This window comes from Balaenoptera musculus, chromosome 6 (genome assembly GCF_009873245.2).
Source record: "Balaenoptera musculus isolate JJ_BM4_2016_0621 chromosome 6, mBalMus1.pri.v3, whole genome shotgun sequence".
Lineage (NCBI taxonomy): Eukaryota > Metazoa > Chordata > Mammalia > Artiodactyla > Balaenopteridae > Balaenoptera > Balaenoptera musculus.
Genome location: NC_045790.1, coordinates 2358584 through 2376043, shown reverse-complemented (window position 1 = coordinate 2376043; position 17460 = coordinate 2358584). Strand labels below are relative to the sequence as shown.

General features: G+C 41.2%; 1 protein-coding gene and 1 pseudogene across 10 annotated transcripts in view; one reads left to right on the top strand and one right to left on the bottom strand.

Annotated features, from left to right (window-relative positions):
* The window catches only part of NEK1 (NIMA related kinase 1), a 224060-nt gene that overhangs the window by 105871 nt on the left and 100729 nt on the right, over nucleotides 1-17460 (top strand). For all 10 annotated transcript variants that reach the window (XM_036855394.1, XM_036855395.1, XM_036855392.1 and 7 more), the window contains one exon: nucleotides 103-205. In XM_036855394.1, coding sequence (XP_036711289.1) covers nucleotides 103-205 — 103 coding nt within the window. The remainder of the gene's footprint in view (nucleotides 1-102; nucleotides 206-17460) is intronic.
* LOC118896863 lies at nucleotides 2329-3118 on the bottom strand (annotated as a pseudogene).

The window sequence follows — 17460 nt, the reverse complement described above, 5'->3', positions numbered from 1 at the left end:
AAATATCTCTGAAGAAAATATGTAGAATAAGTATAAGTTTAAACTTTTTGAAATATTTAATGTTCAGAATTTCTAACTTTGCTGTTTGTCCAAATTCCTCAGGCAGAAGGGGCAGCTGGCTGTGGAAAGAGCAAAGCAGGTAGAAGAGTTTCTACAGCGAAGACGGGAAGCGAGGCAGAACAAGGCTCGGGCTGAGGGGCATATGGTAGGATTTTGTTTTTGAGATTTTTGAACATGTTAGTATTCAAAGAGAAGGTCTGGAACAAGGTAGGTATAAACGACAAGAGTCGTAATCTTTTACAAACATTTCCTCTGAACATTTGCAGAGCATTTAACCTCTCTTCAGCTATTTCTTTTATGCCATGCGTGAAATTCTATTGTTCCTTGGTTAATTGAGAGTAAGTTCGTAGCTGTATCCTTCCTTTTAAAAGAGTTGAAGTAGGTATAGCAACCCAGATATTTATATTAAATAAATAAGTTCTTACATTACTTTTTTCTTCCAATATGCTTTTGGTTTTAAATACTTTTAAGTAGCAAAGAATTGTAGAAGAAAAATGGGAAATAAACATTTGGGTAAATATCCATGTAACTGTGCATTTACTCAAAAGCAAATTAGGAACAAAAGTATTTTAAAGCCTCTAATTATGCCCGTTAACTGAATTAAGTCGTGTACATAAGAAAATATTAACAGTTTTAGACCATCATTTCAATAGTTAATAGTTTTGACTTGCAGAGGTACACAAATGCCTTTTCACCTTTTGTCCCCAGAACAAATGGTGATTGTTTGTCAGCTCAGCACCCGTGAAGCATCATGCTCACGTAGGAAATAGGTCAATTGTGTGGTAATATGTTTTCTTTAGACTTAGATCTACTGTAAGTCCATAAGTGATATCTTTATGAGTTAATTAATATAATTATTCCAACTTAGGATATTTTTTTCTTTGAAATAATATCACAGAAAAATAGTTAAAATTTTTAATGGTTACCCTGTATATGTTTAACACCCATCAGCTTGTTTTTCTAATACCTGGAATTAATCTGTATTTGTAGCCTCTCTATAGACAGAGGAGAACCTCCTTTGTTTTCCCTTGCCCTATTTCTCCCATGTTAGTAGCATCTGGAATTTTAGTTACAGATTTTAATTAAAAATATTTTAAAACAGTTATTAGACTTACCAAGATTTACACATTTCTTTCCTCAGCACAGTTCCTTATATACTACTGTCCTCCCTCAGTTTATTTGTCTTCACGATGGAGACTATCCTCTCGTAACCTTTTGGAGAGAAACTGTCAAAGATTTGTTGGAATGGTCCTTATTTTGTCTTCACACTTAAATGTTAATTTGTAGTGGTGGTCTGCTGGTGAATTTGCTTAGCATTTATATCTCTGAAAAAGCATTTTGTCTTCTTTTTTGAAAAATATTTTTGCTGGATGTAGTCTTATAGGTTGAGAGTTCTTTTTCTTTCAGTTCTTTAAAGATGTTTCTCCACTTAACATCCTGGCACGCCTGTTCTGACCAGAGATCTGCTTTCATTCTTAAATTTTCCTCTGTGTGTAATGTGTCTTTTCTCTCTGACGGCTTTTAACATTTCCTCCTTATCACTGGAAGTGGATTGATTAAGATGTATCTTGGTGTAATTTTCTTCATTTTTATCTTGTTGGGGGTTCATTGAGCTTCTTGGATCAGTGGATTTATTGTTTTTATCAAATTTGGAAAAATTCAGCCATTATTTCTTCAAACATTTTTTTCTGTTCTCCTCTCCTTTTTCCTCTGGGTGCTCAGTACCCATATGTCAGCTTGCTGATGCTCTATTCATTTCTTTTTGGTCCTTTTCCTGTGTTTGATTTTGGGTAGCTTCTGTTACTGTATCTTCAAGTTCATTACTCTTTTTGTCTGCTTTGTGTAATCTGCTCTTAATCCCATCCAGACATTGTATATTTTTCATTTCAGATACTGTATTTTTTAATCTCTTAAAATTTATTTGGGTCACTTTTATACTTTCCATGTCTGTCTTTATAATACTTACACTTTTCTCTACCTTCTTGAACATATGGAATATGATTATAGTCACCTTTTTAATGACCTTGTCACTAATTCTGTTATCTGTGTCATTCCTGAGTCTGTTTGTTGATTGATTTTCTCTTCATTTGGGTAATCTTTTCCTGCTTCTTTACCCACCTGGTAATTTGTGGTTGGATACCTGGCATTGTGTATTTTATCTTGGATTTTTTGTATTTAAATACAAATGAATAAATTTATTCTGTGATGCAGTTATGTTACTTGAAAATAGTGTGAGTCTTTCAAGGTTGATTCTCAGCTTTGCTAGGCAGGTGGAGAACAGCCTTTTGTCTAGAACGCACTTGGCGCCACCGCTCAGGCGGTACTCTTTTTTTTTTTACTTTTATTTGCATTTACTTTTTGCAGCATTTATTCCGGGACCGTAAGTTTTTGTTTCTTCAATTTCTTCTGGGATATCTTTTTCTTCTGGGCAACCTCCTCTTCTGGTTTAGGAACAATTTGTTCTTTTTCAGTAAGGATCATCTCAGTGGGGCTGGGAGAGCTCATGTATGGGTTGATCCGACCATGAGCTCTGTAAGTCCTCCGCCACATCCTGGGGGCTTTGTTCACCTGGATATGCTCAGTGACCAGAGAATCTACATCTCAGCCCTTAAGTTCAGCATTACTCTCTGCATTTTTGAGCATGTGCAGTAAAAATTCAGCACTCTTTTTGGGCCACTGACCCTGCGTGCAGCCCCACTGTTTGGCCTGGGCACACCTACCAACTCCACCATTGTAATGACAGAATGGCACACATTGCTTCTTTAAAGTGACATCCTTCAGATACTTGGTGGCTTTTCGGATATGCATACCCTTAATGGCCTGGGCCATTTCACAAGTGTTCTTAAAGTGAACACGAAGATTTGAACCTCTCGACTTGCATGATTTTGTGGGGTTTTCTGGGTCAAGTGAATAGCGAACCATTTTTAGAGGTCACCTCAGGCCACTTACCAGAAAAGCGAGGCAGTACTCTTGACGCTCTGGTGATGGATTGGTGGTACTCCAATGCTCTGTTGATTTGGAGGCCTTTCTAGTCTGGCTGTTGGAAGTGTGATGTGTTCCCAGCCCTCAGCGAGCCTGAGGGATTGGTGACATCATGGTAACCATCACTCAGCAGGAGACTCAGGGGAAACCTCTGCCGATTCCAGGACTCTCTGGGCAGCTCTCTCTTCCTTGGTACCCCTTCCTGCAAATATTAGTGCTCTTCACCCTCCCAGGCTCTGGCTGCTGTTTCCCTAACTCAGGACACCCTCTCCCTGTGCTACAGCCTGGAAACTGGGCAATTACTGAGCTTACCTCACTTGTTGCTCTTCTCACAAGGATCACTGTCTTGTGCTGCCTGTTTGCCAGTGTTGGAAAATTGTTGTTTCATCTGCTTTTGCTGCCTGTTTGCCAGTGTTGGAAAATCGTTGTTTCATCTGCTTCGTCCAGACTTGTAGTTGCTGAAGGTGGGAGGGTAGATCTGGTCCCTGTTACTCCACCGCGGCTGCAAGTGGAAGTCTTGGCTGGTAGTTTGCTGGGTGAAGAAATGTGGGTTGCAAGCTCTCCCCACCCCACCTTGAAGCTGCTGCCTCATCATGGTCTCATTGTCGCTCTCAAGTCTTGTGATATTGTTTTCCTTCATGTTCCTCTGTAAGGGGTTTTTCCTCTCTGAAAGCTTTTGGCACTGTTTTTCTACCTTCCATGTTCTGAAATATCACTTGAGTGTTCTCGGTATTTTTTAACTGACCTGTCGTGACTCTAACCAGATGCTTTCAGTCTGAGCACTCACCTTCTGTTCTGGGACATTCTTAATTGATGCTTCTTCCCATATTGCTTCTTCTTTTTCTCCTTAAGAGAACTCCCATTAAATGGATAGATTGGAACCTCTGCATCAAATGTCTTTTTTTCTGTACTTTTATTTCATCTTTTTTATCCATTTGTCCCTTCTTACTGTTTTGGAAGGATTCCTGGGCCCAAATTTCAGCTCGTAACATGTTCTTTAGTTTTGTCTACTCTGCTCTTCAGCTCATCCAGTGATGTTTTCTCTTAAGTTTAGAACCTTGTATTCTCATGTCCATGAATCTTCTTAGTTTTCCTTGAAAGCTCCTTGATCATGTGCTCATTTCTCTGATGATACTTTGGTTATCATAAGGTCTTGTTCTTAGTGCACTCTTGGCCATGTCACCTCGGTGTCTTCAGTTTTTAAGTCTGCTCCCCGTTTCATGGTACTGGCATCCCTCGTACGTTTGGTGTTCTTGCTGGTGTGTTCATGTTTGGGGGTGTCTATTTTACCCTTCATTGCCTCTGTTTGGGTGGCCCCCTGGCGAGATGGGCACGTGTTGCTGACCTCTCCTCTGTTCAGTGTTCCATCAGAGTAGAGGATGGGTGGGACACATTGCTGTTCGGCTAGGCAAATACATGGCAGCTTATTTTCTGGGCTTTGGAGACCCCACCTTCCAGGGTGTCACCGGTCACCTGGGGCACCGGCCCAGCCTTTCACTCCGGGCTCTCTCATCACTCGTGTCTGAAGGGAGCTGCTCACGGAGATGGATAGTGTGCTGGGTGACCTCTTCTTTAAGCGCCATTTGCTGCCGTTCCCCTCGTGCCCCGGCTGCCAGCTCATCGCAGAGCAGCCTCCTGTTGCTCACATCCGCTGCCGAGGCCTCTTCCCTACAGGCTGTGCTCATGACGCTTCTCATCTTAAACCCATGTGTGTACTTTCCTTACCTCTGGATTCCTTCTGTTCTTGGGACTACCAAGAATTTCACTTGTTTGTGAGTGCTGATACGCATTCGCTTAACAACTTCTCAAGTCTAGAATTTTGGAAGAAGGGGAGGCCATGGTCTCACTGCAATCAGATATTAGTATTTTCATTTTGTTGTTTTATCATTTTTAAAAGATGTGCTTTAGAAATCAGTGCATTGTTGACTGATTTTTATACGACTTTCCAAGATTCGTTTTGTTAACCTGTATAGTGTTTCTTCATTCCCTAGATGACTATATGTACACATGAAACTTTACTTTAGAAAAATGTGGCTAAAAAGTGAAGAATTTTTACTTTTCAGTATATTTGGGTGTGTACATCATATATTACTTTCTTTATTCACTAATATAACAACTAGGCAGTGTGTTAAACACTTTGGGGGTAATAGGTTAATTAATTGATTAAAGATAACTTAATTAAAGCTTTACTCAGATATAGTTTCTCTCTGCAACAACTTAGAGTCTGGTGTTAGACAAGCGTGAGGTAAAGAACAGAGGCTAAGACTGAGGTTAGCTGTGGGGATTTTAAGATTTTAAGTTCACACAATTTTAAGTTCTAAATTGGAACTTTTTTATGATGAGGTAGAGGGACTGTTTAAAATTGGCCTCTCCTTTTCCATGCTGTATAACAAATTACCATAAATGTAGTGGCTTAAAGCAACACAAATTTATGATCCACAGTTTCTCCGGGCCAGGACTCTGTCACGTTGTAACAGTTCTCTGCTCCTGGTCTCCTGAGGCTGAGGTGGAGGTGTCAACGGCTGTGTCCTCAGCTGGAGGCTCGGCTGTCTTCACCGACCCCTAAGGGTGCTGGCAGGACTTCCCTCCCTGCCGCTGTGGAACTCAGGCCTCGCTGTCTGAGAGCTTTGACTGGGACCACGTGGCCCCTTCATCTCAGCGGCAAAGAACTCCCCGTGCATCAACCCCCCACCTGCCGCTTCTACAACCAGCCAGGAAAACTCCGCATTTCATGGTCAGCTCACTGGCTTAACGTCCCTCATCCCATTTCTCGTGACCCAATCCTGGGGGTACAGCCCACCGGACTTGCACACCTGGGGAGTGGGGGTGGGTATCAGGAAGCCTTGGGGGTCTTCTGCAGGTTCTGCCCGCCACAGTCCCTTTGCCTGTGACTTAGAGGCCGCGTCTGGGGATGTAGACAAGGCGAGGGGGAGGAGCTGTCTGGAGCCCGTGCTTGGTGGTGGAGCACGCAACCCAGGTGTCCACACAGAGCCTTGTAAGAAGTCAGCTGTATTAACATGAAGTTTAAATACAGTGAAATTCACCAGTGTTAGGTGTGTATCTGGGTGAGTGTTGACAAGTGTATGTAGTCATGTAACCACTGCCACAATCACAGGACAGCACCATTCCATCATTTCTTAAAAGGCTCCTCCTCTTGCCACCAGAGAAGGAACTGTGGGTATGTGAGATGATGGGTGATAACCAAACTTACCACAGTGATCACCCTAGTGATCCTGTCTCAGTACATGCGTGTGTCAAGTCATTACGTGTACACCGTAAGCCAACAGTGTTGTGAGGCAGTCGTGTCCCAGCAAAACTGGAGGCAGAAGTTTCCTTGTGCCCCGTGACAGTCAGTCTTCTACCAGCCGTTGGCAACCACCGATCTGCTTCCTGTCACTGTGGTCCTGCTTCTTCTAGAATTTCATGTAAAATTATCATACAGTATATAGAGTTTTGAGGCTGGTGTGTATCAGTAGTTCTTTTTTATTCCTGAGTCATATTCCATCGTGTGAATGTACCACAGTTTGTTTGTTCAGCCCTCAGTTGATGGACATTTGTATAGTTTCTAAAAGAGATGCTTTTAAAGCTCATGGGAGTCACTGATCATTAAATTCACTCAATTATATGCTCCCCATGCTCCCACAGAGCCGTTCTTTCTGAGTGGGCATATCCCTCTTTATTATGTGTAACTCAGTTAGTGAATATTTTTACTCTCAGGCTTCTGAACACTGCTGGAGAAAGTTAAAGCTGTGATGACTAGTGTCGGATGGGTTTATGGCCTCTGGTTTCAGCAGAGCTGTCAGTCCTTCTCGGCTGTCCTCTGAATCTCCATGGTCAGCAGCCTCTCCCGTTGCCCACAGTGGGGACTTTCCTCCATGGTTTCATCCTTCTTCCCTTTCTGTGAAGATAATCATTGCATCACAGAGAAAATTGGGCTTAAGAATCCCACATTTCATCACGTTTTCTGCCTCCATACTTATAAACTTATGCATAATTTTATCCAATCTGTCCTTGTTTTCTCCAGTCTCAGAGAAAGATATAACTTCCTCTGTTCAAAAGTAATCTTCCTGTTCCATCCTATTTGATGATTATAATGCTGGTAATTGTTAACATTGGTCATTTACTGGATGATTATGTGTCAGGCTTAGTTCTAAGTTCTATACCTGTATTAACTAACTTCTCATAGCAGTGCTCTGAGGCAGGTTCTGTCGTCTTCCCATCTTACATCTCACTGAGGCAGAGGTGGAGAAGCTAAAGTGACAGCTTGAGCTTTACAGCAACCAAATGATAGATTACATCGTGTTAAATCCCTGAGGTCTGACTTGAGAGCCCACGCTTTCATGGCCTTATCTTCTGGGCCATGCTGTCTGTTTCCTCAAGGGTCCTCCTTACTCTGTCACTTGTTTCCTCTCTTTTCTGAACTTCCCTTCTTTCCTGGCATAGCCCATAAATATATTCATGTTTCTCACGTTCCCAGCTCCTTCCTCCTTTTCATAGCCAGACACCTCAAATGAATGAAGCTCTGTTCTCCGTCGTTGCTTACCTGCTATTCATAATCCTGTTGAAACAGAAGTCACCGATGTCCATCTTGCCAAATAGAGTATTTTAAATCTTTATCTTACTTGACCTTTCTGTGACATTTGATCTCATGAGTTACTTCTTCAAAATTTCTTCCTTGCCTTCTGTGACACCAAATTCTCTGTTTTTCCCCTTACTTTCCTGATTATTATTTCTTAATATCTTCTTCTACAGGATCCTCTTCTTCTTTAGTTTCTAAGGCTTATATTTCCTGGGGTTCTGTCCTTGGTTATTTTTCACTGTAAGTTAATACCCTGGGGTGATCTCACTTACTATTCTGCAAGGGACTGGTGACCTCAAAGTCTCTGTCAGTTACGCAGACTACCCTCCTGACTTCCATCCTGTCTAGCTGCCTTCTGGACATCATTTCCTAGCGGTCACATTGGCACCTTATTTTTAAAATTTCCTTTTATTATGTAAATCATCATACAATAGCATTAACTTTATTTTTCTTCTCCAGTTCTATGAATTTTAACACAAGTATAAGTTCACGTACCCACCACCACAGTCAGGATACAGAACCATTCAATCACCCCAAAACTCTCTTGTACTCTCAACATAGTCATGCTGTCCCCTCACTCCCTAATACCCTGGCAGCCACTGTCTATTCTCCATTACTATGGTTTTGTCTTTTCAAGAATGTCTTATATGGTATTTGTGTGTGGTATATAATAGTATATAACCTTTAGCGGTTGGGTTATTTCATTCACCTTAATGCTGTTCATCCAGGTTGTTGCATATATCAGTAACTTTTTCTTTTTTGTTGTTGCGTGGTCTTCCATTGTATGGATGTGCTACAGTTCATTTGTTCATTCACCCACCGAGGGACATTTGGGTTGTTTCTAGTTTTTGGTAATTATAATCAGTGCTGCTTTGATCATTCATTTGCAGGTGTTTGGAGAAGAGTAAGTTTTTGTTTCTCTGGGGTAAATGCCCAAGAGTGGCTTTTCTGGATCATGTGGTAAGTGTAGACTTAACTTGAGTTTTCAAAAGTCAGCCATTTGCCAGAGCACTCACACCATTTTGCCTTCTTAGCAGCAGTGATCAAGAGCGCCCGTTGCCCCACATCCTCATCAGCATTCGGTATTGTCGCTGTTTTTTATTTTGGCCATCTAATCTATGTATAGGGGTATCTGATTGTGGTTTGATTTGCATTTCTCTAAATGTTAATGATGTTGAATTCCTTTTCCTGTGCTTATTTGTGATCCTTATATCCTCTTTAGAGAACCATGTGTCTGAGTAATTTGTCCATGTTAATTGTGTTGTGTTGCTACTGTTTTGCTTTGAGAGTTCTTTATATACTGGACAAATCTTTTATTGGGTAAGTGACTTGCCAATATTTTCTCCTAAGTGGCAGTTTGGCTTATCATTCTCTTAACAATATTTTTCACAGAGCACAAGGTGTTAACTTCGATAAAGTGTACGTTTTCAGGTTTCTTGTTTACGGATCATGCTTTTGCTCTATCATGTCTAAAAACTCTCTGCCTATCCAGCAGTCATGAAGATTTGCTCCTATTTTTCAAAAAATTTTTATAGTTTTACTTTTAACCTTTAGATCTATGATCCATGAAAGAAAATGTTTTTAGTGTGGTAAAATACACAAAACATAAAATTTTCTGTCTTAACCATTTAAAAATACACAATTCAGTAGCATAAGGTACAGTCACAATGTTATCTTCCTTCTGCTTGATTTCTGTTTATTTTGCTCTTTTCTGGTCTTTTTTTTTTTTTTTAATTTATTTATTTATTTATTTTTGGCTGTGTTGGGTCTTCGTTTCTGTGCGAGGGCTTTCTCCAGCTGCGGCAAGCGGGGGCCACTCTTCATCGCGGCGCGCGGGCCTCTCACTATGGCGGCCTCTCTTGTTGCGGAGCACAGGCTCCAGACGCGCAGGCTCAGTAGTTGTGGCTCACGGGCCCAGTTGCTCTGCGGCATGTGGCATGTGGGATCTTCCCAGACCAGGGCCCGAACCCGTGTCTCCTGCATTGGGAGGCACATTCTCAACCACTGCGCCACCAGGGAAGCCCGCTTTTCTGGTCTTTTAAGGTTGAAGCTTAGACAGCTGAGGGTGAGACCTTTTTTCTTTTCTAATATTGGTATTGCAGGCTATAAATCTCCCTCTAAGCACTGCTTTAGTTGCACCCCACAAATTTTTCTGTGTTCTATTTTCATTTTCATTCAGTTCAAAATTTATTGTAATTTCCCTTGAAACATCCTCTTTGGCCCATGGATTACTTAGAAATGGGTTAATTTCCAAGTGTTTGGACATTTTCCTACTTTTTTCTGTTATTGTTTTCTGGTTCTATTTTATGATCAGAGAACATACTTTGTAGGACTTCATTCAGTCATTTTACATTTGTTAAGGTTTGTACTTTGATCTAGGATATGATCTATCTTTGTGAATATTCCACATGCACTTGAAAAGAAAGTGTACCCTGCTGTGGTTGAGTGGAGTTCTATATGTTTCAATTAGATCCAGTGAGTTGATGGTGCTTTTTAGTACTTGATCCACACTGACATTATGCCAACATTGTTTGATACTGAGATAGGAGAGTTGAAGTCTTCAAATATAGTTGTAGATTTATCTGTTTCTCCTTTTAGTTTGGTCAGTTTTTCCTTTCTTTCTTTCTTTTTCTTTCTTTTTTTTTTTTTAGAGAGCATACACATTTAGAATTGTTGGGGTTTTAGAGTAAATTGACCTTTCTTACCAAAATGTAATCTCTTTTTGTTCCTCATATTAGTGGAGGGGTTTGTTTTTGTTTTTGTTTTTGTTTTGCCATGTAACAAATTAGTACAAGTTAGTGGCTTTTAACAACACTTATTTGTTACCTCATTTTCAACTGCATGAAGGGTCAGTGCCCCAAACCCCTTGTTGTTCCCGGGTCAGCTGTAAACACTATTTTACTGCTTCAGTTTGGAATGTAGAAATTTTTCCATCATGTAGGTACCCTTACCCTCTACCCTTTATGCCATAGTTGTCTTATATATTACATTTACATACATTTAAATCCTCATTAGGCCGTGTTATAAATTTTGCTTGCAACTTCAAACATGTTTAAGAAGGCAATAGGACAGGAATACTTTCTTATATTTACACAAATATTTACCATTTTTCTTGCTATTCACTTATTCCTAATGATCCAAATTTCTTCTTATATAATTTCTCTCTGTCTGAAGAAATTCCTTTGGCAGTTCTTTTAGGTTAGGTCTGTTGGCTATAAATCCTCTTAGTTTTATTTCATCTTTATTTCTAAACAGTATTTTCGATGGTTGTAGTATTTTGGGTTGACAGTTCATTTCTATTTTCATTTAAAAAGTTACTTCACTGCTTTCTGTCCTCCATAGTTTTTGAAGAGAAATCCTCACCTTTTTTTCTCCTGCAGATATGTCTTATTTTTCTCTGGATGCTTCCAGATTCTTTCTTTGTCCTTAGTTTCCAGCGGTGTGATTAAGTTGTCTCTGGGCATGGATTTCTTTAGGTTTATTCTGTTAGTGGTTTGCTAAGTTTCTTGAACTTGCAGATTTATGCCTTATGCCATTTTTGAGCCATTATTTCTTCAAATATTTTTTCAGCTCTGCTCTTTCTCTTCTCTGGTTCTCTGATGACATGAATGTTAGACCTTTTGTTCTTTTTCCCCAGGTTTGTGAAGCTCTGTTCAATTTTTTACAGTTTTTTTCTCTGTTGTTCGGATTGGTTAATTTCTGTTGTTTTCAGGTTCACTTCCTCTTTCCCCTTTCATCTTTATTCTGCTTATTTGGTCCAGCCAGGGAGGGTTTTATTTTGGTAATTGTATTTTTTCGTTTCTTGTGTTTCCATTTGGTTTTTCCTTGTTTCTTTTCTTTCTCTGCTAATATTTTCTATTTTAACCTTTTTTCACCACTTGATTGCTGTTCAAACACTTTTAAAATAGCTTCTTTGAAGTTTTTGTCACATAATTATATCATGTGTTTCATCTAATCATAATCTGTCTATTGTATATTCCCAGGTAGGTTGAGATTTTTGTCGATTTTTATGTGCTGATTAATTTTGAGTTGTACCCTGGACATTTGGAATATTACATTATTAGACTCTGGATTTTGTTTAAATTTTACGGAGGCTGTTGATTTTATTTGTTTTAGCAGGCAGTTGACCTGTCGGGGTCAGGCTTCAAATTCCTATTTTCCTTCTGTCCCTCGTGTGCACTGTGCAGTGTTGTCTACCCGGGATTTGGGTGGAAGTCTGTCGGCCAGCCCTGTGCTCATGCAGAGCAGGGTCTTGCCCACACACAGATGCAGGCAACCCCAGGATTTTATAACAACTCTGGGGCCATTTTCCGGAGCCCCACAGTGTGCCATTGGTCTGATGCGTGCCTTTTCCTGGGCTCACCTCTCAGTCTGAGGCCTCGCATACCTAGGGCTCCCTCACTCCTAGAGCGAAGCGGTGGGAGGAGAGACAGACAGACAGAGGCAGAGAGAGAAGGAGAGAGGGAGAGGCCACAGGCTTTGCTCTGGCTTTTGGAGTATGAACGTCACAGGAGAAAAAGGGTCCCTCCCTCACCATTGTAGTTCCCAGAAGCTCCTCTTGCTGTCTCGGCTGCCACCACAGCAGTGAGCTTTCTTGGGGGCTGCAGCACAAGAAAAAAAGGAGAGAGAAAGAAAAAAACTGGAACATTTCGTACTTTCTCCTTAAGTTTTCCCTAAGAGTTCCCTCCCCACTCCGGAACTGGAAGAGATAACCAGAGTTACTGCTGTCGTTACCAGAGTGCTCAGTTTCGGGTTTTTGGCCAAGTTAGGTTTAGGCCAGAAGATACCGCAGTTTTAAAAATGCAGTACCCTCATCGTGCATTCACAGGTACTCTGAGCTCTGGCATTCTTGACTCTGCCTGCCTCTCTTTACTTTTCAGGGGCCCCAGATGTGCCTGCACTTTATCATGCGTTCAGTGGGAAAGGGGGTGCGTGTGCTTCCATCTTACCCGGGACTAGAGCTTTCTGTACTTCATTTTTTTATTTCCAAAACCAAATTTGCTTCATTGTCTTCAGACCCACGGCCCTTCCTGTAGTACCCATCCTGCTGCAGAGAATCACCGTCAAAGATGGCTTGACTTTGGGGGTTCTGGTTTGAAAGCCATCTCGTAGCATCTTCTCTCTGTTACGACCCACCCAACTTATAGCCAGTCAGCGACCAGATCGCGTTTTCTGCCTTCTGAATATCCCGTAGCCACCTCCTCCTTTCTGTTTTTTGTTATTTTTGCCCTTGTTGAGATCCTTACCTCTTGTTAGTCTTTTCATCTCACTGCTTCTAATTGAGGATCCTTCTAATGCATCTTTGGCTTGGGCTGCCAAGGTGGTCTTTCTGAAGCCAAATGGAACACATTGCCCATCTGCTTGGAATTACTCAGTGGTTGTTTATTGTTTAGAGGATAAATTAAACCTGGTAGCTTAGCACAAGGGGTCTACCCTTTGTCTTTCTTACTGCTCTTGATTTTCCCGTTCCCTTCAACTTCAGCCATACCAGACTATTTGCAGTTCCCTGAAGACACTGTTTCTAGTTTCTACTGAGATTCCATCTGCCTTATCTTCGTGAGAGAGTTCATGGTACCTTTCTGTTGCCTTGTTGCCTTGGGGACTGTGGCCAAGGCTGTGGGAGAGATTCAGGGGGAAGGTAAACATGTTTTTACTGCCACTGCATTTGTTTCCTGCTGAGGAGGGGATGGTGATTAACTCTAGAAGTAATTACTATTAATTTGCACAGCATCTTACGTAGTTTACGTAAAGCTCTCTAATTTTGCCGGCCTCGTGTATCTTCAAAGAGTAGGCATTCCGTTATTGCCATGGGAAAACGATTGATTCTGTGCTGCAGGTCTGGACTGCACGTTTATGCTGCACAGGCTGGAACAGGGAGACCTGGCTGCTCCGAGAGTTTATCAGCTCTAATGAAGCCGCCGGGGAGCCTCAGGGAGGAGAGGCCTCAGGGAGAGCCTCGCAGTCTCCTCTGGAAACAGCCAGGAGCCTGGGAGCCGTCGCTCACTCAGCGTGAGGTGCTGAGTCAGCCAGCCCTGTGTCTCGTGTAGGAGACCCTCCTTAGCCCAGCAGCATTCATGTTGGGAAAAGCCACTTAAAGTAAATCCAGCTAAAATAGAGACCCACATTTTGTAGTGAAGAGTGGAAAAAGGGTTTGATTGGGATTTTACCTTGAAAAATGAAATTTAAAAATTATTTTGTCTTATATTTGTCAGAATTTTGGATATACTTCCAAGTCCATATTGATTCTGAAAGTAACTAACTTGAGGAGGATTATAATTTTTCTGTTAGAATTGTGTAATGAATACAGTATGTATTTTATCAAATCTAAGATACAACTATAGGGTATATTGTTATTATATATATGACTAAAAGAGAAAAAATCTTGCCAGTTTAACTTGATACAATGCTTTTTATCACTTAACCTTTTTATTTTATACTTGTTGAAATCAGTCTTTTGGATTTTTTTTATTATGTTATTCGTGAGCATCCATACAAAGGAAAATATGAATGAAATAAATTGGTAAAGGTATACATTCCTAAATCTACTTTACTTTCATACTTTGACTTTCCAATCATTCGTTTTTAAAATTAGGGTCATTGACGTTCATGTTTTCTCAAATAATATTATCCTGAGATTACACTGAGATTTCAGCGATTCTTAAAAGAGAACCCGAATTTTCTCGCAGGGAGTCAGCACCAGTCTGCAAGCTTTGGTGCTGGTGCTTTCTTGCTCTTATCAGAGGGAATCAATGGAAGGTTTTCAACAACTACTAGGCTCCTGTTTCCTCTTGAACAAGCCAGTATGTGATTTTTTTAGTTTAAAACTGAGGAGTTGAGGTTGTCCAGTTATGACGCCAAGAAATAAAAAATTGACAAAGTTCATACATTCTCAGGCAGTAACATCTATGTTGTAATTGTTGCCCGGCCCACAGTTTATAACATTATAACAGATCATAGAGATGCTATTGATTGTAAGATGCACCCCATTTCAGAGATGTTAAAATGTGAACAATGTTCATATTAGAATTGATGAAAGGTGGTATACCCTTCACGTCACAATTTTTGTATGTTTCAGTTTTATAACTATATTATAAAAGAGGGCTGTTTCTTGCAAAAATGGCTGAGATTTTGGCAGTTTTCCAAAGATCATTTCTGAATTTTTTAATACCCATAATATTTTGAAGGACCAACATCATAATTCTTTGCACTTTTAAAAAATTCACTTAGTTTATCTAATCCTGTTGTATTTGTAGACGGTTTTACGTGTGATTTGAAAAATTTTTCCAGTATCATTGTTATCATCTTCATGAAACCCTTCATCGTTGGCAAGATTAGTAATTTTCTTTGCCAGTCAGTTTGCATTAGACATGCACTATGTTGTCAGATATTTACAACATTCAGCAATCAGGGAGAGATTGATCAACAGAGACCTTGATGTGATGAATGAGGAGAAACTGGTGTTACTTGGGGACTACTTTTATAGTGGTCATTAATGCTTATTTTTTGGACTCTGACAGCATTCTGCATTGTAACTACTGAGACCTTTATATAACAACTGTACCTGTAGCACAGGACTGTGATGGATATTTATGGTAATAACCCTGACTCTTCAAGAAAAACATATTAACACCAGTGATTTAAGGTAGCACATAATAAATATTTTTCCACTGATAAATATTAATACTCATGATTTGTTTGTACAGTTTGAAAATGTATATATATTACACTGTGGTTTATCCTTATAACCAGTCATAAAATATCCATTTTGCTGATGAAGAGAAGCAGTCTTAAAGAGATTGTGACAGATACACGTCTTAAACCTAATATGTGTTTTCTAATACTTAACAACCTCATTATAAATAATCAAACCTAAACGGTTAAGAATAAGTTCTGAGTCTTAAAGATTAATCCTCTGGAATTGGGAAACTGCTGTAGTTAAATTATTTGATCAGTACATTTTATTAACTGCTTTGGGAAATCATAATGATTACAACATTGTTTCTGCGGCAAAATGAAATGAAAGTCCCCGACCTGTGAATAAGCATTTAGGACATAAACAATTTTTAGGTTGAATTATAATTTAAAGTAACCATGGATTTCAGAGTAATTTCATATGCTTGTATGCGAATTCAAAATTTTCCCTGTTCAGGTAATTTGACATTTTTTAAAAATGAAGTTTAAGGAAACTCTTAATAAGTAAGACTTCAAACCAGGTGGTTTGTTTCTTTGTTTTTCTCTGAGCAGTATTTATAAAAATAAACTAAAGTTACTTAGAATCTAATCCTGACAGTAATTCTCTGCAGTGGGGATTTTTATTCCAAGGTCACAGGTTGTGAAACTGACTCAGTCATTAGTACTTTGCCCGAGATCACTTGGTATGTCCAGAGGCAGCATGCAAGCCCAGTGTGTCTGACTTTCGAGATCATTCTTCTAGCTAGTTTGCTTTGCTGTTTGTTCCTTTTTATATCCCATATTAGTATTTGCTTTACTTTAGGTAAAACGTGTGGATTTGATGACTTTGTAGTGCAGGGGTAGACAGACCTTTTCTGTAAAAGGGCAGATAGTCAGTGTTTTAGGCTTTGCACCCCATATGCCGTCCTGAGTAACTATTCAACTCTGCTGTGGCAGTGAAAGCTGAAGCAAATGGGCAGGGCTGTGCTGGTAAAACCTTATCTAGGAGACCTTCAGGATGGCGGAGAAGTGAGACGTGGAGATCACCTTTCTCCCCACAGATACATCAGAAATACATCTACATGTGGAACAGCTCCTACAGAACACCTACTGAATGCTGGCAGAAGACCTCAGACCTCCCAAAAGGCACAAAACTCCCCACGTACCTGGGTAGGGCAAAAGAAAAAAGAAAAAACAGAGACAAAAGAATAGGGACAGGACCTGCACCAGTGGGAGGGAGCGGTGAAGGAGGAAAGGTTTCCACACAATAGGAAGCCCCTTCACTGGCAGAGACGGGGAGGGTGGAGGGGAAGCTTCGGAGCCACGGAGGAGAGCGCAGCAACAGGTGCGGAGGGCAAAGCGGAGAGATGCCTGCACAGATGATCGGTGCCAACCAGCACTCACCAGCCCAAGAGGCTTGTCTGCTCACCTGCCAGGACAGGCGGAGGCTGGGAGCTGAGGCTCGGGCTTCGGAGGTCAGATCCCAGGGAGAGGTCTGGGGTTGGCTGCGTGAAGACAGCCTGAAGGGGGCTAGTGTGCCACAGCTAGCCAGGAGGGAGTCTGGGGAAAAGCCTGGACCTGCTGAAGAGGCAAGAGACCATTGTTTCGGGATGCACGAGGAGAGGAGTTCAGAGCACCGCCTAAACAAGTTCCAGAGAAAGGCACGAGCAGCGGCTATCAGCGCAAACCCCAGAGACAGGCATGAGATGCTAAGGCTGCTTCTGCAGCCACCAAAAATCCTGTGTGCAAGCACAGGTCAGTCTCCACACCTCCCCTCCCGGGAGCCTGTGCAGCCCACCACTGCCAGGGTCCCGTGATCCAGGGACAACTTCCTTGGGAGAATGCATGGCGTACTTCAGGCTGGTGCAACGTCATGCCGGCCTCTGCTGCCGCAGGCTCACCCCGCATTCCGTACCCCTCCCTCCCCCTGGCCTGAATGAGCCAGAGCCCCCGAATCAGCTGCTCCTTTAACCCCGTCCTGTCTGAGTGAAGAACAGATGCCCTCAGGTGACCTACACGCAGAGGAGGGGCCAAATCCAAAGCTGAACCCCAGGATCTGTGCAAACGAAGAAGAGAAAGGGAAGTCTCTCCCAGCAGCTTCAGGAGCAGCGGATTAAATTTCCACAATCAACTTAATGTACCCTGCATCTGTGGAATACCTGAGTAGA